Here is a 24,536-nt window from a genome sequence, read left to right as displayed (position 1 = left end):
AATTACGGGATTTGCGGGAGAAAAAGTTTTTCCTCAAATCAGGAGGAGGAGTTATTATGTGCACTTACAATTGCGAAATTCAAAAAATATGTTTTCCTCAAATGACAATGTTGGGGACAAATGTGTTACATGTGTTTGATGTCACTGAACTGATCCGCAAACAAGTTAAAATACTTTTTAAAGGGCAATTGAGTGTGTCAATATTTGTAGTTAGTTAAGATGGCATTTTGAAATCTGTACTTTAGAATCCTGACTGAATAACAGCAACAAGAAGAAAGAGAAAATATCAGGCTTGAATTATGAAATATGCAATGTTTAAACAAAAAAAAATAACAAAACCTGTGTGGCAAATGATTGTTCTCATCCATGCAACTTTAGTTCTAGTTGTTCAGAGCGGTGTGAGAACTGAAAAAAGAACACAAATAAAAACTGATGCTAAATATGCACAGAAGTACTATTTGCATTAATAAATATGTATATAAAAATAAATACCTGTGACTTGGCACATTCCTTCTAAGATGTCTGCAGCTCCAACAGCGCCAACAGAGGAAGATAATGTCCCAGGTAAGTTTGTACTGGTACAGTAAAAACATGTTTGTGGCAGTAGTGGTTTAGTTCTGCCAGGAGCCCTCCCAATAAGGCCATGGCCCCTAATGCCTTCAACAACCTCTATGGTAACTGCTTGGGACAACTTGTCTCTGTTATAGAGATCTGCTCCGAGGCAGGTCCTCCAACAGTGGATTTGGCAGATTTTTGAATATCAGCAGTTTTTCTTTAGTTGTATATTTAAAATCATATATTATTATTATTATTATTATTTATTTCTTAGCAGACGCCCTTATCCAGGGCGACTTACAATTGTTACAAGATATCACATTATACATTATTTCACATTATACAGATATCACATTATTTTACATACAATTCCCCATTTATACAGTTGGGTTTTTACTGGAGCAATCTAGGTAAAGTACCTTGCTCAAGGGTACAACAGCAGTGTCCCCCACTGGGGATTGAACCCACAACCCTCCGGTCAAGAGTCCAGAGCCCTAACCACTACTCCACACTGCTGTATATATATACAGACGTGCTTAAATTTGTTGGTACCCCTCCACAAACGAAGAATGCACAATTTTCTCTGAAATAACTTGAAACTGACTAAAGTAATTGGCATCCGCCATTGTTTATTCCATATTTAATAGAAATCAGACTTTGCTTTTGATTTTTTATTCAACATAATATTGTAAATAAGAAAACAAATGAAAATGGCATGGACAAAAATGATGGGACCGCTAACCTAATATTTTGTTGCACAACCTTTAGAGGCAATCACTGCAATCAAACGTTTTCTGTAGCTCTCAATGAGACTTCTGCACCTGTTAACAGGTAGTTTGGCCCACTCTTCCTGAGCAAACTGCTCCAGCTGTCTCAGGTTTGATGGGTGCCTTCTCCAAACTGCAAGTTTCAGCTCTTTCCATAGATGTTCGATAGGATTCAGATCAGGACTCATAGAAGGCCACTTCAGAATAGTCCAATGTTTTGTTCTTATCCATTCTTGGGTGCTTTTAGCTGTGTGTTTTGGGTCATTATCCTGTTGGAGGACCCATGACCTGCGACTGAGACAGAGCTTTCTGACACTGGGCAGTACGTTTCGCTCCAGAATGCCTTGATAGTCTTGAGATTTCATTGTGCCCTGCACAGATTTAAGGCACCCTGTGCCAGGCGCAGCAAAGCAGCCCTAAAACATAACCGAGCCTCCTCCATGTTTCACTGTAGGTATGGTGTTCTTTTCTTTGAAAGCTTCATTTTTTCGTCTGTGAACATAGAGCTGATGTGACTTGCCAAAAAGCTCCAGTTTTGACTCATCTGTCCAAAGGACATTCTCCCAGAAGGGTTGTGGCTTGTCAATATGCATTTTAGCAAATTCCAGTCTGGCTTTTTTATGTTTTTCTTTCAAAACTGGAGTCCTCCTGGGTCTTCTTCCATGGAGCCCACTTTCGCTCAAAAAGCGACGGATGGTGCGATCAGAAACAGACGTACCTTCACCTTGAAGTTCAGCTTGTATCTCTTTGGCAGTTATCCTTGGTTCTTTTTCTACCATTCACACTATCCTTCTGTTCACTCTGGGGTCGATTTTCCTCTTGCGGCCGCGCCCAGGGAGGTTGGCTACAGTTCCATGGACCTTATATTTCTTAATAATATTTGCAACTGTTGTCACAGGAACATCAAGCTGCTTGGAGATGGTCTTGTAGCCTTTACCTTTACCATGCTCGTCTATTATTTTCTTTCTGATCTCCTCAGACAACTCTCTCCTTTGCATTCTCTGGTCCATGTTCAGTTGGTGCACACAATGATACCAAACAGCACAGTGACTACTTTTCTCCATTTAAATAGGCTGAATGACTGATTACAAGATTGGAGACATGTGTGATACTAATTAAAGAAACTAATTAGTTTGAAATATCTCTATAATCCAATTATTTATTATCTTTTCTAAGGGGTACCAACAAATGTGTCCAGGCCATTTTGGAATATCTTTGTAGAATAAGCAATAATTCATCTCTTTTTACAGCTTCTTTGCTTTATTCTATGACATACCAAAGGCATGCAAGTATACATGATAAAATAGCTTTTAATTTCATCACTTTTCCGGAGGAATGATGCATTATTTCAATGAGCTGTAAGGGTACCAACAAATTTGAGCACGTCTGTATATATATATATTGTGATAAAGTCAGCACTCTGTATTTACTGTTCCAGGTGTCCGCTCTTACCAGCCCCGTATTCTGATACAAAAATAAAGCAGTTTCACACTTGGTTCTTAGTTAAACAGGACAGTGCCTGTATCTTTATTTGCAATTACAGCCAAACAAAATAAGCAAAACAAAACCTAACTCCTCTCAGGAGTACTTCCTAAACCCAGTACAGTCCCTGACTGACCGTCGGGCAGCTAAACTGCTTACCTACTCAAACCGACAATCCAGTACACACAGTACTCACTTCACCTGACTGCCTTCTCCAACCTGATAGCCCTGAATTAACCAACTGTGAGGTTTATATACCCCACAGTAATAAGTGTGGGCAGCTGGCTCTAATTTACCCCAATCACACCAACTGCCAAAACAATTAACAAATATAATTTAACCCAATTAGGAGGCCTTTAGCAAAATGGTCTCCTGTTACTTCAGTGTTACCAAGATGGAGTGTCCTCTCCTAATCCCCAGGGTCCTAAAGTCTCCATATCTTTAATAAGAGAGCCCACTCCATCACAATATATATATATATATATATATATATATATATATATATATATATATATATGCATTGCAAGCTAGGGCAGGGACCTGCCTGTGTAGTCAGTGCTCCAACATGGAGTTAGGATTTTGTTTGTTTATTTCATTTTGTGTATTAAAAATAGCAGTGTTACATATGCTGGCAGCGTGTGTGGGCACCCCTAGAGACCCAGAGGGGGAAGAGGTGTCTCAACCACCAACCCTGCAAGCCAGTCCGGCGCTGCCGAGGGAGGTCCCCCGTCCCGACATCATGGACACCCAGCCGGAATGCCCAGACCTCCCTCCACTGGACCTAGCTCCCAGGTCGCAGCACTGCCAGGCACAGCTCCTTGCCTGGTTCCTTGCTCCACTCCTCCTGGAAACCCAGACATTTCCATGCAGGAGGAAGACGTCACTGCGCAAGAGGCAGATGTCACTAGCGTTCCCCCTGCTAGTTGCTGCATTCCCCTTGGTCTCCCAGACGTCGTTGCGTCGGTCCACAGCCGCGCTTTTCTGCCTGCCAGTGCTTGCCGCTGGTCACCGGTCTGCATTGGAGTCACCCTGGACAAACCGTCTGAGTCCCTCCTCACCAGTCCTAGGTCCCTCCCTGGAAGCGCCGGAGGGACCAACCCACCCTCAAGCCCGCCCGTGGAAAAGGGCGAAAATCAAAGAGATGGCACTTGAGGGCGGGTGGTCTTTTAAGGGTGGAAGGAGATGGCCGGTGTCTAAGAAAGTTAATTCCCACTGCTGAAGAAAGAAAACCTGTGCAAATGCACATTTGTTTAATTTAATTGTTTTCTTTATTTTTAATTATCACCTGCACATGGTTCACATTGTAAATTAGAGCCAGGTGCAGGGCTGCTGAGTAGTAGGATGCAGAAGGTGTGCGCTGTTTCCAAGCAGTCATATAAAAAGGAAGTGTTGTGTTAAACCTGTGTGGTTTGTTTTGTTTTGTTTTGATGACAGGTAAACGGCTTAGCTGTCCTGCGAGTGAGTGCCGGCCGTGTTATAATATACTGTATATATATGTATATTCACTCAATATGAAACTGAGTTGTTTGGAAAAGCCTCAGCCAACATCAGTTATGCTAGTATCCTTAGGAAATTATATGTACTGGCCTGCCCTTTTTAGAACTACATCCAGAAATGTGCCTAGCACTCTGGAAAAGGTGGATTGAACTATCCCTCCAGACATTCCAACTGTGGTCTGAAAGGAACCAGAGGCTAAGTAGTGCAGAGAGCACAGCACTTTCACGTGTACAGGGATAGCGGTCCCTAGATTTACGCGGGGGTCTGGCTCATCCCTCAGTTCAGCTATTAGGTCTAGGATGACCTGCGGAGTGAGACGATAACGCTTTAGCACTGCATCCTCCAGCATCCCAAACAAAGTGACCATGGGATTGAATATGCAGGGTCTTCTTTGTCTTGCCCATTTCCTCTGAATGTGTTTCTGTCTCTCCTCAACAAGAGCCAACTGTCGCTGCATCAGGCAGTGTACCACAGCAGCCATCCTGAAGCCAATGCAAGGGCTCTGTAGGTGTGTGCTTTTATACAGCTCTTAGTTACTCACTTCTACAGTGGTTTACACCTTGTATAAGAGGTGTAAAGTTTTTGGAGGGTCAGCAATTGCCTAAGTGCAAGGCAAAATCCTTACATCACATTATAATGTTTGCACCCGCTTAGTATCCAGATCCCACCCAATTCCATGGTCTTTTCTTCATTTGAATGCATTTCAATATTATTTTAATGGATTAATGATAGCAAAGTGCAAATTTGATAGCGGGTGCAGAACGCCAGGTGAACACCATTCTTTACATACGCTGCCGCTAAAATCAGACTTTACGGCTGCTAAACACGATTTACAGCAGCATTATGGGGGTTTTGCACCTGCAAATCACTTTGCTTGTTTCCTAACATCACCCTGTGGCAATGTGCCCCGCCCCTGTGTGCATTTGTGTGTTATATGTTGCATGTAGTGTATTAATGTTGGTGTATAGATATGGCTGCACAGGATATAAATGGGTGTGTGCAGCACGAGTTATTTAAAATGTATAATTGTATGTAGGCACGGGAATTGCACTTCACTTCACGTGCATTTAAAGTATTTAATATGTGAGCACGAGGTTGCACATAATTCATTCACGTGCTGGGATTCAAGTGAATAATTAATTAGTAATTGAATCCTGGCACGACAGTATATATAGATGCACGTTTCACTCACTCGGGGTTGTGTGTTCGAGAGTGGAGAACGGGAGAGAAAGAGGAGAAACAAAAATAACAAATGCTACTCGTGCGAGAGCGCTCACACGATACTTGTTTGGTTTGTCCACGTTGTTTGTTACTTTGGCCAATGCGCCGTTTTTTGTTTGTGCAGTCAGTGTTCTCTGTTTTGCTCAACCTTTTTATTTTCAATAAACCGGCGCAAGCAAGCGCCTTCATCATTTCACCGACCTGTGTGTGTTTCCTTTCCGGGGTCTGATGTCATCACTCAGCCAGCCTTGTCACACACCCCCATTCTCAGCTATTATTATAGTCTCCTCTTCAGTAAAGTTGCCCTTTTTATGCTTTTGAACACTTTGAGCCATTGTCTCACCTCGTACACAAATACACTGCATCAGTAGACTAATGCTGGTGAAAGTATAACAGTACGTACACTGGCCACAAACCAGCTTACCCAGGCAAGCACTTACAGAGCGTCCTTATAGAGCTAGTTTTGTCTGCTGGGGTCATAATCCGTAATGGCAGGGCATGACACAACACTGCAGTTTACAAAGACATTAGCTGAAATGATGTCAACATGGCTATATTTTGAAAGTGTTTACTCAGTGTTTGTAATGGACTGTCTTCCCCAGACTCATGTCCATAATCTAATACACTATCAGCAGGGCTGGAGGAAGGACATTCATACAGCAGGGCAAAGGAACTGCTACCCACTGGTGGAGACTGCAAAGTTAAAAGCAAAGTTAATGTTTTACTAGGACAGACTTATCAGGGAAAGCTACGGCGATGTGATCTCAGTTTTGGTGTGAGTAGACGTAGCTGTGAAAGGAAGATGAAGAGCCTGCTGCTAGCCTTGTTATTCTGTGCAGGAGCCATGGTGGCTTCTACTGATGAAGTGAACAGAGAAGCCGTTGACATTGTTGTGAAGTACTTCAACTCAATAGCTAGAATTCCAAAAGCTTTTCGTCTGGAGTCAGTGTCTCCTGTCACGGGGTTAAAGGTAAGCGGAGTCCCCACCATGACAATACAAATACAGTGGTCTGCAAATGAGCATGGTAGTGCTTAGGGTGGTGCTATTAGGACAATTGCTGTTTTTAAATCATTACAGTAGACCCCATTTTGCCTAGGCAAATACTGAGATTATTTGCTAAGATGAAACCATGTGTCAATAAGGGTGCTTTCAGTTCTTTAGTGATGTCTGGTGATGTCCATGCAGCTCTGCAGCACACAGGAGTCCTGCACAGTACCTTACAGACTGCAGACTAATACATTGTTGGTTTATTATTCAGGCTGGCTCCGCTGGGACCTATTATACCTTTGACGTCATTGTGAAACAGACCAACTGTCCCAAGACAGCACCAGCTGAACAAGATTGCAGAATCTTACCGAATGGAGTGGGTATCAGGTTTGATGATTCTCTGTAAAAAGGATTTTACTGCCTAAGCCAGTCAAGGGGTCAAATCAAATCAACTTTGTCCTTGCATGGAATTGTGTTTTCAGTGGAGTGAAAGCAAACTTCATGCTAAACCAAATATTGCAAAATGAAATGCTGCACAAAAAAGAAAGAGTTCAGTAATATTAATTTTATGTTCTTCACCAGACTTTTAAATTTGAACTTCTAGTGTATATTGATGCTTTGTAACGTGTTAGTTTACAGATTACAAAGTATGGGAAAACAATAGAAGCTTTAAACTTACAATAAAAAACAAAACTAAGTGGCCAGGATCCATGGGTTTAACAGGGCTATAGAACTAACTCAATAAATATGCATACCTAGAGTTACGCCACCCTGTAAAAGGTGTCAATTATTAGCCTACATGCAAAGAAGTTGTGAGCAGATGAAAGTTTATACATACAGCAATGGCTAAAGTTTTGCATCACCCTATAGAATTAACCAATTTTGCTTTATAAAGTTGAATGAAACCTGGTGAATAATGTTACGTTAACATATTTAATTACATGCCGCATTGTATAATTAATGGCAAATGTACCTGTGTTTGACAATAGGAAAACACCCATCAGATTGCAATTGATTGCACATGTACCAAAATCTGACAGCGTACCACTTCCAATATGACAACGTATCACTTTTTGGCATTACACAGGACAAGTTTTGGAAAGGGTTCAACATTCAGACAATGTACCACTTAATAACACTACACCAGTAGACTTTTGCAATATAATTTTGTAGTTTCTTTGATTACATGATGTCAAATAAAAGATCTAAATTATGTTCATATAGTTTATCTAAAGGATAAAAGATATCACATTCCTAAAAGTCTAGGTGATGCAAAACTTTTGAGCATAGCTGTACATTGACCAAAGCAAATTAAATTAGTATGTTAACGTATAAAGTACAATCTGAACAACAATACAAAACCAGAAACCTAATTTATACATCTCTGCAACCTAAATAAAACACGTAATTACCACAAAAACATCTTCTTAAGATTTCCCCCATTCCCAAACCTTACCCATTTTGCATAATGCGGCTTCTTAAAAGAGCTTTCGCTGCCGATGTCTATACAAAGTTGTTTGACTACTGGAAGGAAATCAATGGCGGGAAGTTTCTGTATTTACGTGCAGGGAAGTGATTTGGATTGGAATTTATTGTCAAAACAGCTTAACAGGTAAGAAATTGACATTTCTATAAGAGCAGATAAGTAACGAGGGTTTTTCAGGTTGTAAATAAACACAAATAGAAATAATGCCAAACGTGCTAACATAAATGAACAGTTTACACACTTTGAACATTTTCACTTAGCATTGTTTCTATGTGTTTCATTTGTTTCACAGCTAGTGAGAGTCTGCAAGGCATGTTTTGCAGTTCGTGATAATGGAAACTTTGATAACGCACAGAGGTATATCGACTGCACTTCAAAAGAAGGGTTAAATCAGGTAATAATAGTAGGTAGATGTTCCCCTGCATGCGGAGTACAAGAGGAGTAACGGGTGTATAGTGCAAATTTCGACCACACTTATTATTTTTTATTTATTTTTTAATTTAGAGTGACCAATTATCATTTATTTATTTATTTATTTAATTTTTTATTTAAATATCCAATTGTTTGACAGTGTTTTTTGGTCACGCACAGTAATCTTTGTGTAATCGCGCAAATAGGTGTGTGAGCTTTTTTAGAATTTCACAATTTTCTTTCTCATCGACTTTTTTTTTCTAAAATAGCCTAGTCCTGCATACTAGCACATGGGCTTAACTCATGTATTTGTGCAGCTGTTGCGTCTATTGTCGTGATTTTACAGTACATATTAATAGACAGCAAGTACAGATGATTGTTAGATGTTTACTGATGTTTTTGTTTTTATACTATCAATAGCCTGTGCTAAAGAATATGATTTGGAAGTTGCCTTACTGTTATATTTTTAAATCCTTGGTCCATTTAAATAATGAAGGGTATGGCAAAGTTATGTAAGGTTAAACCGCTGTTTTCTGAAGCGGAATATCAGTTTGTGTCCGCCTTTTACAACCCGATCTAATTACAAATGAAAATGTGTCGTGTTTAAATAAAATGGAGCATGTCTTTAATTTTAATTGTGTTTCCATTTTTAGAAAAGGATTGACTGGATGACGGGAGCATGTGATAGAGTTAAAGCTTCTATCAAGCCATATTTCACAGGCTCTTTTAGTGCAATGCTTCTTTCTTCTCCAAAAGATGATCTAGAACTGATCGCTTAGATAATATTAAACAAAGGAACAGTTGTATAAATGTCAACATTAACAGTATAGAGCAGTACATGAGTACATGTCCAGACAGTAAACAGACTACAACACTAAATACACTCTAATTTCAGTGAATGATGTTGATATAAGAAAGAAAAATAATAGAAAATTGCCTGCAATCAGGAGTCAAACTCAGTTATAATGACAGCAGATACACATATAGATACTGAATGTTTTACTGGAAACAAGGACCCCTATTCTCTGTATTATATTGAATTAAATGGTCACCATTGGGCTATTTTAAAAGCAACAAACATTTTGTACTAATGTTCATGACACATAAACCGTAAAAGATTTGTTTTCCAATTTCCCTGAAATATTAACTCACTAAAGCAGGGTTAGACAATGTCACTAGCCCTGCACCCGGCCCTGAGTTTCAGAGCTCCCCTCATTAAGGGGTTAAATCCCAGGTGTCTGGAATTTAACCAGTTGGGTTGATATAAAACTTAGAATGATTATTATTGGAGTGTTTGATGGAATATAATTCTCTCGTGTGTCTGTAGGTCGTTAATTGGTAACCCGTTGTTTGGACAGCTGTAGGGGAGTATCAATTTATTGAACAGGTTGAGAACAGACTGAACAGAGGTCTGATTGTTAAAATTCTTGGCACCTGGTTATTTATAAGCATGTAAATCATGGTATTTCTGAAACACAGAACTGGGTGCAGGGTTTATGTTATTTATTGTCTAACCCTGTTGAAGTAGTACAATACTACAAAACACCAAATGCTGCAAACTGCCTTGAGTTACACAGCCTTTCACAGACAACATCAGATATTGTAACATTTCTGTACAGGCCAAAATGAAGAGGGGCCCTGATTTTATGTCATATCAATTGGTCTGCCTCAGAGGTTGTTTAAAAGTAAGGCTGAGGTTCCACTGCTCAAGAATGTCTCACACACCTTGCACTATGCTGGTTTCCGTATGGTCTTCATGAAAAGGAATTGTCCCCAGATTCACACTCTGTAGTTTCCATTCGGCGTCAATAAAGTTAACCTTCATGCTCATGTACAAATCCATAGTGCATGACATCCACATATCGGTACTAAAGAGAATCTTAACAAACTTTCAAGATGAAGTGCAGCTTCCTATGCACTTAAATTTGTTTAAACATGACGTTATATGCATACTTTTAAAGCTGTTATGGTACTGCTTTCTGTTTAGTTATCTAATAAAAAAAAAATTATCTAAAACCCAAATAAATATGCAAAAACTCACAGCCATACCCGTCATAAATACGGTAATAATGATCCCTTTTTCCCCATCCCTGCCAAACTTAAATTCAAAATAATGAAACTTTATTTTTACAGCAACAATCACACTATTTACTTGTGCAGTGTGTCTTATTTAACAACAAGGGCAAAGGCCAGTTTTCTGAAAGGAATATCCTTGTTACGGGACATAACATTATTTGCGACACATGAAGGGATTTTTATATTGTGTCTTGTTTAACATGTTTGTTTATGTAACATCTTCTTCTGGTCAACTTATATTGAATCTTTTTGACTGATTGAACCCTTGTAATAACATGGCTGTGCACATGCAATGTTTGAATGCTGTAAATTATCCCCTGTATCAGATGATTTGAAAATGAACAGCTTTATTAGGTATCAAGGTTACCAACACTTGTTAATTGTTTTAATTTAGTGATACTCTCCCTTAATAAACTGCAATAAATATATTTTCAAATAAAAATGTACACACTCACACACATATATATATATATACATAAAGTGTTCTATAAAAATAAAATATTGTGATGGAATGCTTGTCTTTTTTCTTTTTTGTTTTGTTTTGTTTTTATGCAATTTGCTCCTATGCTGTAGTTTGTAGACTAAAGAATACTTTCTTTAGATTCTTGTAAGTTGGTCCCCGGAAATTAGTGTATTTGAAGAATAGAGACAGGTAGGTTTTTGGGAGGGTAGGGGAGGATAATAGAGAAGAGAGGGTTTTTTTGTGGGATAACCTTAGCACGCAATAATTATTATTATTGAAATTGGAAGGACAATTCCCGCTGGGCTTCATAGCAACCAGTGATCGGAGCAGGGAATGCTACCCCATCTCTCAGCAGTTAAATTACCATTACAAGTGTTAGTGAGGGGTCCCCAATGGCTCAAGTTGTAAAAGCATTGCCAGAGTGATGCAAATGTGGTCCGTTGTTGATCTTGGCAGTGCTGCATTGGGCGTTACGTCCACCAGGGTGCAGTACCTTGGTAATGCCCCCCCACCCATAATAAATATTAACAAACGTTATTAACAGACCTTAAAAACTAAGGCACTGTTGTTTGTGTGTCGGTAGAAAGATACAAAATGAGTTAAAATGTACTCAAATTTGCTTCAGGTTTTTAATGGCTACCGCTAAATATGCAATGTTTATACATACACGCATGCATATATGTGGTTTAATTACCATTATACATTGTAAGTAACCCTTATTTTACTGTAAAGGTTATGTATTTAATCACATGCAGATCAATGTAATGTAAAGCATTATTCAAATGCTGGGGGCACAGTAGAATGTACAGATCACTGCTAAACAGTACCTTTCTAATAAGATAGTGGAAATCCTTTAAGCAACTAATGTACCGTATAACAGGGAATTTTGGCTAGTATTAAATTTGCAGATTTGCAACCTTGGTGGATTTTGACGGTTTTTGAATTGGCATTTATCACTTAGCACGTTCACAAAGAAAAATGTCAGTTTTGTATTTCTGCTTTTAATTTAAAAAACATTCAAATACATGTTTACTTAATGGAATGTGTCTGCTAAAACAGTATCTAATTTACAGTAACTAGTTATAGGATCTACAATGTCACTGCAGCAACTTGGAGAACAACAAAGACCTTCTAAAAATGAGTTACAATATTTATCGTTCTTATATGGCCCTTCAATTTTAAGATATCAGTAATTGGAAAAGATTACTAAATGCTTTTCATTTTTTTAAGCAAGTTGGCTTCATCACTCACTGCCATTCTCATATTCATTTTGACATCAGACACATTCTTTCCCTTGTCCAGCACGTGCTTCTTTAATCTGTGCTGCATACCACCAGTTTGTCAGAGGGTGGAATCGCACACTGTATGCCACACTCTGATTGGTATGGAGGAGTGAGACTTTTTGACTTTTAACCTTTTGGGAGAGAGAGCTAATAAAAAAAAGAGTGGTTTTAACCACTATTTCACAGGGCATGAGCTGGGGTGAAGGATAAGGCAGAAGAAGCAGAAAGGAGCAGTTAGTAGGACAGAAAGTGGTCACTGACTGAGGGCGACGATGCCGACACATCCCAGGGGCAGAGGACCCAGCAACCGAAACGGGATAGAAAAGATGGTCGCTGACTGAGGGCGATAATGCCGACACATCTCGGGGGCAGAGGACCCAGCAACCGAAAACACATACGAGGGTTATGACTCGGAGAGCCGCCCCTCAAGAGGAAGTCGGTCCCGGAAGGCCGGGACACGAGAGGAGATGAGAGAGAGAGGTACCCAGCATCTGAGACTTCTGTAAGGGGCGCTCGTAAAACCCCTGATTGGCCTAGACGTCACGTTGCCTGGGACCTGAAATAAGGTCAAAGCAAAGAGGTTAGTATGGGACTCAGCACGAGTGGCCACATCCTGAAAGAGAGGCAGAGTAGAACAGAGTCTAGAGTGAGGTAAGATAAGCGCAGGAGCTGCGACAGGACAGATTTTGGCCGGGGGTCTGCTCTGACTCACATGGTGAGAACCCCCCTGAAGGTAAGGGGGGTTCCCAGCACACCGTCGCTACACTGGTGTCAGAGTAGCGGCGAGGCAGATACCCCGGCAGAGGAGAGTGCAGAAATGCAAAACTAGACTTGACCAAATAATTGGCCCAGAATTGATGTTTTAGCGTTGGGCGAAACTAGACTCGCCCAAATGAATGGCATGCGCGAACCAGATTCGCCTAGCATCGATTTTAAAACGTTGGACGAAACTAGACTCACCTGGGCTATCCCCGAAATTCAGTGAAAACTGTTGAAAAAACAGGTTTCGTCCAGTCGTCCTTTTCAAGTTCTGGGCCAATCTAGATTCGCCCAATTGGACGCGGGCGAGTGCCGATAAAGAGCAGTAACTTCGGGATTCGCCCAGAAGCCCTTGGCGAAACTAGATTGGCTTGGGCAAAACTAGACTCGCCACAATACTGGGTTTTGCCCTTAACATATACACAGCTGGAAGTGAAACATGGATGACTGTGTATCTACAGAGAATACAACAAGGAGATTTCTTTATTCATTTGTTGGTGTTACAGGTTGTAGGGAAGCCTTGTCAGGTTTGGTACTGGTCAAAACAATCTATTTATTTATTGTACCTACACTTCACAGATAATAATTCATATAACAGCGCTATACACCCGTGCCTGAAACTGGGGAAGATACTGTATATGACGTGATTGACAATTAGCGATGCAAGTTTTCTGATGTATATGTGCTAGATAAAGACATTAGTATTGATGAGGGTTTGAAGTTTGTCTGCTTTGAAATCTATCACACAAAAAATTATTTCTAAAAAGTGATATGCCTGCACAAGTATTATAATGTTATTATAATGCTGCCATTGTAAAAAAAAAATGTTATTTATACTTATATAGTACTGCCTTTGTAAAAAAAAAATATGTTATGTTGTGATCTAAATTATAATTCTACAATTGTAAACACATTGTTATTATTAAGTGTGTATTTAAAAAAAATAGCAAAAATTGTTTTGAAAACTGTCCAAATTGCTTATTTGAGGGCTAAGAATGAAAAATCTGCAAAAAAAGAGCATTTTTAACATGGAAATTGCCCAAATAAATGGGCAGCTGGGTGGTTAACATGACCCTTCTCTTGCCGTGTTTGACAGACTTGTCTGAAGCCGGGCACTACGCACAAGAACACTTAGCTCACGCATGAAAACACAACAGCAGTCTTTCTGTGCGCTTGTTATTATTAAACATTGTACATTGTTCAGCTTCTCTCAACCAATCAAAACACTGGATTAACGAAGGGGGTTGAGAACTGGTATTGGATCACAGCACCACGAACACCCGAGGAGCCGCCAATGAATGGGATTGACAGTGGGAATGAAGGTCATCGTTAATCAGCCGGAGGTCATTTCCTATATTTGCACTATATTTATCTTAAGACATGTCATTACTTATATAAACATGGTGCTGACATACTGCTGCCATAGGGCACTATAATGCTGAAGCAGAGTTCTTAATTATTATAGACATTATTGCAGGTGTAATGAAATTACAGTATGGTATTAGGTGCTACAATCTGCAAATCAACGTGTGTTTTTAAAACGTGGGCTGTTTTCCAGGTGGGACTTCGTTCATTCATTCATTCATTCATTCATATTAACACTTAACTGCTGGGGTGAAGTAATGTTAAAATACAACAATACAGCACAGTTGACATTGAATGTTTACCAGTTTAGTAATAGACTTTATGCAGATGCTAACCCATAGTAGTGCTAAACATACTCATGTTATTTCTAAGGGCTGAATTGCAATTGAAAACTGTCTATCTCCATTTATTCCTTCACTGTCCTGTGTGCATTGCACTTAAAATAAATAATTAGTAATCATAGCGGATACTTGTATGTCTTTTAGTACTCGGTCCATCCTTGCAACTATAATTACAATACAAAGCTTATTATAATTAATTGGGTGTTTTTTTTTCTCTTCAATTTTTAGATCACTGTCTTACTATTGATGTTCATGAAAGTGTTCTTGACTGTTGTTGGCTTCTTTAGAAATAGCAAAATTCGTACATGAAAACATATTTAGTTTCAGCTTTGCGAATAGGGCCCATAATCATTTAGCATGTTGTACCTGAAACGTGTACTCTAATTTACATCTTTTAAAGGAGGATGGACATTTTGTTGTATATGGATGGAAGTCACTGAGGGCAAGCAGTACTGATGGAAAGAAAGATGCTCACTGTTTTATCATGCAGGAGAATTGCAACCCGGTGATGTACAATAACGAAAACACTGCAATGTGGCATACCAGCACACAGGAGCCGGATTGCCGCAACTCTACCCTGGTGATATGATGGCAACTTGGTTATCTACATAAACAATGATGAACTCTGGTCTTCTAAAACAGGCAAGAAATAAAAGCAACATATCAAACTGGGAAGCCTTTGGATAGTCTACTTCTGAAAAAAGCCTGAATAAAAACGTATGTCAATGGTAAGCCTGTTCTGTTTAGTTGACCTGTAATGACAATGTTTTGTTGAATGTAAAATGAATAAAAGAGCACTGTTGAAAGGGGTTTGTTTTTAATTCTTCGTCACACTACTGTAACGAAGGCCCACACTTTTTATTAAATGATACAAGGGTCCATATTTTCCACTGAGGAAATATTGCTAAAAATTGCTCTAGATATGTATTTAAAACAAGCTAACTTTTTCTTCCTGGTATTGAAACAATTCCTGTGTGGTAACGTCACATGTTCTGACTGAAGCTCTACTAATGGCGTGAAACTAAATTGCAGCACAATAAAGTGAATTCATACCACTTTTATTCTATAACGTTGCCTTGAAATATATGCATATTGCAAAAAAGTATAAAATACAAGCCAAAGGACCCATAAAAATCATCACTTTTTTTCTGGGACCAGTGATATTACTGGTGCTAAAAAGTGGTAACAAAAGGGATTTTAAAAACATTTGCAGTTTTGCTATTCCAACATCCTCCTATGTCTGAAAGCTTAATTGAATAGCACCCTTTATCCTTTAACTGAATTCATTCTTCTGTGACACATTTAACATGTACATTAATGCCGTGGTTCCTAAACTACGGTCTGGAAATACAGAAGTATTCTCTCAATTCAGTTCATTAACATGAATGCTGCTTTTAGGTGCTTGGAGTTATTTGGAATGTATGCATTCATGGTCTTCTCCCAACAAGAACATGCACCATTATATATCTAAAAGGGGGGGGGGTGTTTGTAATGCAAACAACATTTCTATGGATTCATTAGCTGGAGGCCCGCAGTCAGACTGCTTAATGTCATAAAGAAATAAGAAAGTTTACAAACGAGAGGAGGCCATTCGGCCCATCTTGCTCGTTTGGTAGTTAGTAGCTTATTGATCCCAGAATCTCATCAAGCAGCTTCTTGAAGGATCCCAGGGTGTCCGCTTCAACAACATTACTGGGGAGTTGGTCCCAGACCCTCACAATTCTCTGTGTAAAAAAGTGCCTCCTATTTTCTGTTCTGAATGCCCCTTTATCTAATCTCCATTTGTGACCCCTGGTCCTTGTTTCTTTTTTCAGGTTGAAAAAGTCCCCTGGGTCGACATTGTCAATACCTTTTAGAATTTTGAATGCTTGAATCAGATCACCACATAGTCTTCTTCGTTCAAGACTGAATAGATTCAATTATTTTAGCCTGTCTGCATATGACATGCCTTTTAAACCCGGGATAAAGCCAAGAACGTTTAGAAACTCTCGCATATCTACTGCACAGCCAACAAGTATTTGGCAGTACTGGGGCTCCCTGTGGAGGGTATTGTACAGTATATCTCTATCTGTAGTCAGTTGCCAAGGTTCCATTATACAGCAAAAGGATTGGACACTAACAAAAATAGCTGTCAAAAGCAGTCTGTCTTAAAAAAAAATGTATTTCGAAATCCATCTGTTATGATAGATTGATGACCCCATCAAACCAAACAATGTTTTATTCAAACACAAACATGTATTCTACTGTATTTATTAGAAGTTCAGGGATAAAAACAATAACATTTTTTTAAGTCTTGGACGCTTTTTTGGGTTGGTTTCAGTTTGTCTCTTTTCTCAAAACAAGCTACTGTAGGAGATCTTAAAGTTGTTTTAGCATATACCCTACAGTTGATTTTTTGTTAATTAAATCACTGTTTCACAAGGCATTGTAACATTTTTTATTCATATTGGATTTAAAAAAAATGTCACTGGGTTTATATCTGATATTATTGCAACTTGAAATAGCCGATATGTTAGCCCTTGCTAGCATATAAATGAATCATTTCCCTGATGTTAAATACCAGATTGCAACCATAAAAATACGTTTTTTTAAATATCGCTCAAGCAGGAATATGTATTTTAAAGATCCTAAAAGAGGCTAGTAATCCAGAGTTCAGGACCACACTGTAAATGTCATTGTTATATCTTGAAGAAATATTTAAATACAAAAATGTGAATAACAGAAATACAAAAGATCCATGAAAGAAGACAGTAATAGCCATCTAACAATGCTTCAATTAAATACCAATATTTTTATGTAATAAAAACTCCACTTGTGAACTCTGAATTATTGAAAAAAATTAAGCTTTTAAGAAATTGCATTTAAAGCATGATGCTTTAGTCCTACAGCCTTTTCTCGGTGTTAATCCATCGTGTCAAAGCTGGTAATGGATCTAATTGTTTAACTGTTGTTAATTACACATCTTTGGTTGAATCTACTGACATGTGGCTGAAGGACTAAATTACAGGTCAGAAAATCTTTAAAGATTGAATTAAGTTTTCAAGTACTTACTCTTGTGTTAAAACTTTGTGAACACAACAAAATGGCTATCAAAAGCATTAGTAAATCTCTTTTTAATGGATACAAAAATGAATACTCTCCCACCAACCTCCATCCCTCACACCCACACACACACAAGAAGAATACCCATTTCAACAGCCTTGAGACACCAAAATAAACTCAAGAACAATGATTTTTTGTTCTTTATTTAAATGTTTGTTTATTTCGGCACGAGCATGCTGTATATGCTATCCCAACACAGATATGTGATTTACTAGTGCAGGGATAAAAAAAAAAAAAGACAAAAAAAAACATTTGGTTAAACAATTAAGACAAAAGCAGTGCAACCGATAATGAAAAGTTACATTTGTAAATACATTGTTCAGGCAATCAGGCCAACATGCATTTTGCTGTGATTCTTCTGCACGTCTACTGGCAGGACAAGACATCACTTGTTTGATCCACCTTCACATTAGGACAGGATCAGCTGTAATCTGTGGAGAGGTGAAAATCATTTTAATAAAACCTCCCATAGAGTTTGTTTAATGTCAGGTATCACTTGTATCTGAGCTACAGAGACAGATACATTCCCTTTCTAAACATATCAGAAGCACTTATCCTCCAAATGGGCAAAACCTGCCACTAGATATATGGTGTCTGATTGAGTTGCTTGATACAAGTGTGTGAGTTATGGGGTAGAAATCTAAATGGTGTTATTTGTTCATCAGCTTATGTCTGTTTAGAATAATTGAATAGACCTAGATAGGGGCATATTAATGAAGCTTGTTAAATTTGAAGCATTTTAACTTATTATTCATTGGAACAGGTGATCTGATGTCATCCCACAACCACGCATGTTTTCACTGCGGTCTTTGTGATACAGCTGACTGTTTTTCTAATATTGGTGATATCAGCCAATATTGTTTTTCAAAGTGTGCTAAATCAGTTTTTCCTGTTGCTAGGGCCAATGGTTTCATTTTAGGAATCTGAAAAATAGTAATGGCATTTGCAAACTTGTTTCAATTATGAATCTTTTATTCAGAGTTCCAAAAAATTCAATGTAAAACATGATTTTAAACAAAAACTGATAAGTTTAAAGAACTTTTCATGGATTTTCAAAAAACAATAAAAAAATGGCCTAACTCAAGGTGACATGTTTTCCGTCTGATTCTGTAATGATATGTTTCATAACACTGCAGTCTAGGGAATGGCTACAGGAAAGCTAACTTACTGTTAGAAGTTCCTCCTTTTTGTCCTATTAGAGATTGGCAGCCCAGACAAAGTCTTGTGATACTTTTCCAGTGTCTGGAGGGGAGGTAGCCTTCTGGTAAGATAGTACAGTAGTCTCCACATATAGGTACACCTCCTAAGAGAACACTTCGCCTAAGGGAACACCCTTGTGGTTTAACAGATTTTTCCCATTGTAAATGATCCGGCTAAAGGAACAGGAACTTCGCTTAAAAGAACACCACCTTGGCACCGATAGGGATTCGTTCACAATGGATACAGTACTGGTTTGCAAACTGATAGCTCATCATCATCAAACTCAAATTAAAATGGTTTATTCTGTCTTTTCAAAAGCGACTTCTCATCGCGAGTGTCTTTGGCGAGTGATTGGTTTATTAAATCTTTCCCGAACCGCCATCATATCACTGACTAGTTTTGTATTTTGATTTCCACGCGTGCACCTCATCGCTACAAAATGGCATGCAAATAAAACGGCAAAGTGAGCCGCTGTTTCTCTTGCTACAAAAAGTTGGAAATTGTTCGAGCTCTTACAAAAAAAAAAAAAAAAAACCCTGAATCAGACACCAGTCACCAAGCAATTTAATGTGTCCAGTTCTGGTGAGTTGCTTCATCATTCTGTTAAATAATGTGCATGTCTTGTATACTGCTGCTGCATTTTTCATAATGGGTGTAGGGGTGCTGTGTTAATTTAGTTTGACAGTTTATTAAAGTCAGTTTGTCCAGATTATAAACATACACTTGCCTATTGCTTTTCTTTTACTTATTCAGTTCATTTCATATGTTGATGGACGTGCGTCATGACAAGTAATACATATTTATTTATTTATTTATTGATTCATATTGTGTCTGGCGGCTAACTTTGTCTTAGAGAACACTTCGGCGGTAATAACACTTCGCTTGCTGCCCTGAGACAGGATTCCAAAAGTGACACCTCTGTAAAGATTAAAGAGGCAGTACCCTACCGTCAAGTACAATTTTACACTAAATTATTTTTTCTTATTAACATTCATTAATACCAACTATATTAATCCACAATTTAGCCTCAACTATACTCTTTTGGAATGCATGTTGTTTACGTTCCTTCATTGTGTAAACATTTTCCAGGTTTCTGCACCCTTCCTTTTTCTTTCCTCCCCTTCCTCCCCTCAATCCCCTTCAGACACTGGATGAGATTGTTTATTATGTCTTTAAAGGGAGCGTATAGAACCAATTAACTACTTAGACAAGCCAAGTTAGACTTATTTTCAATCAACTGACAAGTTAGAAATAAGTATGCGTGAAGTGGCTGGTGACTGTAACTTATTCGTGCTGCAATGCTACACCACCATTTGTTTTAACCCCCCATGCAAACATAGCATCTTTCAGATCAGCTGCACACCACTACAGCATGATAAATAACCTCAATATTGAGGGAGCTCTATTTGTCACAAGTGGTTAACAACTGCTGAGTTGTGGGGATACAAAGGCTGTTGAAAAAGCTGTGTATATCTATATCTGTGGATATCCATAGAAACAAATCACTGAACAAAAAAGAAATCCATGATCTATTCTCTGTCTCCATTACGTGTCAGTAGCAATGCACTACCTCGTTTGGTGTCTTGCCATGAATTCTCTTCCACACTGCACTGGCTTGATGGTCATTTTTTTTCCCATCTAACGGTGTTCGAGACCCAAACACATCCCTGCTGCGTTTCGTACGCTCCACCTAAAAAAGAAAAATTATTGAAAGAGGCTAATGCGATTCATTTTTAAATATTATCACAACATGGGGTTGGGAGTTGCCCTGTAAGATGCTGGGAAATAAAAGTGTCAAATCAAGGTGAGTGAAGTGGTCAGAAACTAGTGCCTGAATCAAGTGTGACTGATCACCCTAATTAGTCACATTGCTCAAAAGGATGCTACCCTTCCAGGATCACTAGTATAGTTTAAAACTAGAAATGGAAAAAAACAAAAACACCTATATAAAATAGAGATTTGTAAAAGAAACAATGTGGCAGGAAAATGGTTCATTTTTATGGGACAGCTCTGGTAATGGAACTTATACAGAGGCTGTGTGGTCCAGTGGTTAAAGAAAAGGGCTTGTAATCAGAAGGTCCTCGGTTCAAATCCCGGCTCAGCCACTGACTCATTGTGTGACCTTGAGCAAGTCACTTAACCTCCTTGTGCTCCGTCTTTCGGGTGAGACGTAATTGTAAGTGACTCTGCAGCTGATGCATAGTTCACACACCCTAGGCTCTGTAAGTCACCTTGGATAAAGGCGTCTGCTAAATAAACAAATAACTCAATATAAAGACATTTGGACTCATCTAACCTAGGTCTATGGCATCTCCTGAACACAGATTATAACAAAAGATTTCAAACATCATACAAATGTAGGGGGACACACAAAAATTAAATTTGAATCTATCTGTCTGTCTGTCTATCTAATGTGGGTTCCCTAAAGTAAGGTAATTGCAATACACTACCTTTTCTTGTCTATCTATCCTGGCTAGGCTGCCTCCAGCATCACCATCTGCATACACACTTCCAGAAACAGCTACAAAACATGATCACAACCCCAAGCTTTTAAATTAATCTTAACCTCAAAAACACTTTTGTGTGGCTCAACTGGAAAACGTACAGCTGCGTTGTGTGCAGGGCAAGTCATGCAGCGCAGGTTCGCGTCCTGGCTGTTGTAAGTCATCTTGGCTTATTTTTAAGTTAAGATGACTATTCCAAGTAATTAAGTCAAGGTAACTCACTCAGTCTGCACAAACATGGGGAGACAGACTCATTTTCCAGCATTTAATCATAGTAATTTGCTCACAGCTTGGCTGACAGAAGAGACAGTGCTTGGCACCTCCACTTCAGTCTCCCAGCTCTGATGTGACCAGCCAATCAGAAACTCTCTCTGGACTGCCTTTGTTCCACAAATCCCTTCAAGACAACAGTTTTAGCAACTCAAAGTGGTCCCTTCAAAATGGCTGCAAAGTTGTATGAAGGTGTACCATAGCTCCTGGTCTTCAAACATGGCTTTGAAACTATTAGTTCATTACCATGTTCTTCAAGGAATCCAGTCTCCCTGCCGCAAAGAGGTCCCCTACTGCTTTACCTAAACGGAACTATACGAACTGAAATTACACACTAATTCAAGCTAATGTTTATATATATATATATATATATATATATATATATATATATATATATATATATATATATATATATATATATATATATATACAGGTAGTGAACAAAAAAATGGAAACACCTGGGTAAATGAGGGACACCAATATTGAAAGCAAGGGCTTCCAAACAGGTGTGGCTCATGCGTTAATTAAGCAAATAACATCCCAGCATGCTTAGGGTCATGTATAAAAATGCTGGACAGGCCTGGTTGCCTATAATTATGGGTAGCATGGCTGCAAGAGGAGACCTCAGTGACTTTGAAAGAGGGGAGATTGTTGGGTCGCGTTCGGCAGGAGCTTCAGTGACCAAGACAGCTCAACTTGCTGATGTTTCACGAGCAACGGTGTCTAAGGTGATGTCGGTATGGAACTGTGCATTGCATACAATTACGATGGAAACTCCTTCATAGTTTATTATACACAAAACAAGAAATACACATTTAGGGTTTAGGTTCTGTTGCTCCAATGCTGAGTTATTATCATTACTCTCTAAATCTGCCTTTACCTGGTCTTGAGCTTGCTTTGAACTTTTCTAGAGAATCGTAAGCGCCAGGACAAAACAACCTCCCTCCTTCCTTTAGGACTCTGCAGGTAAGCTCAAAGCCAGGTAAAAGCAGATTTAGAGAAAAACTATCCTAACTCACTCTGTCTGTGTGTGAGGCGCTTTAGTATTAGTAATAATTGTGATACTCCATCATAGTTGCTTTCTGTACCTGCTGTTCCATTTGCCTAAATCTATCCAGAACCCCAGCAGCATGTCCCTCTGAGTTGTCTAATAACACCAACGAGCCAATCTCATTTTGACATTTTTTCTGTGGGGAGTCAGGCTCCCTTGCACATTTTTTCTGTTGAGAGAAAATAATAGCAGTTGCATATTAGGAAGGAAATCATCACCACCACCACCACCATCTACAGTTTATTTATATAACATCTTTAATGTACAAGCATCCCAGAGAGAAACCCAGAATAGCAAATGAGCAAGAGTGCTCAGGTCAGCACTTTGTGGTAACTCCAGGTATTTGCATCACATTGCTGAACGCCTAACCAATAGCCACCCAGTACTGTACATTGCAAATGGACTGTTTCATCTGGGCTGAACTGTGTTAACTCAGGCACTCTGGCCTTGTATAGGTTTGTGAACCCTGTTGTTTTGATTATCAACATAATGTCAATACATCTGACAACATTGCATCACAAATTTAAAGCTGTTTTTGGCAAAAAACACCCACCACCACGGTCAAGTACATAGGAAAAACAACCATAGTTCAAGATATGTTTGTATACTGAAATAATGAACATGTTTAATGATTAATGTTTAATGTTTAATGATTATTAAAGATACCGTTTGTAGTTTTTTTTGTTACATTACTAGAGGCAAGCCACGTCATACTCTTAAGTAATTAAAATACTTATACCTTAATGTGTTTATAATACATTTCTAGATATTTTATTAAGTTATTTTAATGGATCATTATGCTGAAATGATAAAATGTTCCCTGAAATAGAAATGTAACCATTACCTCATGGGTATTTATCCCTAATGACCCTGTAACCTGCATAAATATAACAAAGACTGCTCGTCAGAGCCTGTCATGCTCGTACCCGAGGGCATACATTTTTCCTTCAAGACTGCTGCAATCATGGCTGCAGCGACTTTGAAGGTTAATGGTTACATTTATATTTCAGGGAACCAGGGTTATGATAATAACCTAACGTTCCCTATCAAGGACAAAATGTAACTATTACCTCATGGGTATGAATACCAAAGCTGTCGCAAGGAATATTGCAGACCAACTGGAATGCTACAAGGCTCGGCCAAGGTCACCTTGCGCGTTACCATGAGGAACCCAGTACAAGTAGCTAGGGCTAAAAAATTGAGGGAGAACTCACCTCTATGTTTATGCTGTAAGGGCTGACCCTGAAGCCGTCCTCAACACTCTTGTTCCAAAGCCATGGTTTTTTGGATCTATGACATTAAGTCGATTAACCGTCTAAAAGTATGGGGAGTATTCCACACTGCTGCATTGCAAATGTCTGTGACAGATGCACCCTGGAATGCATGAGGTTGTCATGCCCCTGGTGGAATAGGCAGTGAGCTTTTCTGGAGGGGGCATCAGCAGAGCTTTTTGAGATGTTATAGTAATAAAATAATGACTTGGATCACATTATTGAGGAGTTTGGTGATAAAACGAGTGAACAGGAGATGATTTATCGGTATGAACGACTATGAAGAGGTATCTGAAAAATACAGTGAACAAAGGGTGGGGCGGGGGTGGAGATGCAGTACTGAGTGTCCTGTTGATATGCAGTGCCTTTTAAACCTGTTTTACTGTGAAAAAATACTTTTAAACAGTGTGTCTAAAATAAACTGCGCGTGTGAAAATAAATTGG

General features: G+C 38.8%; 1 protein-coding gene across 1 annotated transcript; it reads left to right on the top strand.

Moving 5' to 3' along the window:
• The first annotated feature begins 6,131 nt into the window (after positions 1–6,131).
• On the top strand, positions 6,132–10,995 carry LOC117399911 (retinoic acid receptor responder protein 2-like). The gene is made up of 4 exons (XM_033999349.3): positions 6,132–6,492; positions 6,782–6,886; positions 8,289–8,390; positions 9,061–10,995. The coding sequence occupies exons 1-4, from the start codon at positions 6,325–6,327 to the stop codon at positions 9,184–9,186; spliced, it is 501 nt and encodes a 166-aa protein (XP_033855240.2). The 5' UTR covers positions 6,132–6,324; the 3' UTR covers positions 9,187–10,995.
• The last annotated feature ends 13,541 nt before the right edge of the window (positions 10,996–24,536 follow it).

This window comes from Acipenser ruthenus, chromosome 4, assembly GCF_902713425.1.
Source record: "Acipenser ruthenus chromosome 4, fAciRut3.2 maternal haplotype, whole genome shotgun sequence".
Taxonomy (NCBI): Eukaryota; Metazoa; Chordata; class Actinopteri; order Acipenseriformes; family Acipenseridae; genus Acipenser; species Acipenser ruthenus.
Note: the sequence above shows the minus strand (reverse complement) of the source record. Positions and strands in the feature narration are given on the sequence as shown.

Coding starts and splice junctions, on each gene's coding strand:
- LOC117399911 (XM_033999349.3), top strand. CDS start 6,325: ATGAAGAGCCTGCTGCTAGCCTTGTTATTCTGTGCAGGAGCCATGGTG. Junction 6,493..6,781: donor CTCCTGTCACGGGGTTAAAG/GTAAGCGGAGTC, acceptor TTTATTATTCAG/GCTGGCTCCGCTGGGACCTA. Junction 6,887..8,288: donor GCAGAATCTTACCGAATGGA/GTGGGTATCAGG, acceptor TTTGTTTCACAG/CTAGTGAGAGTCTGCAAGGC.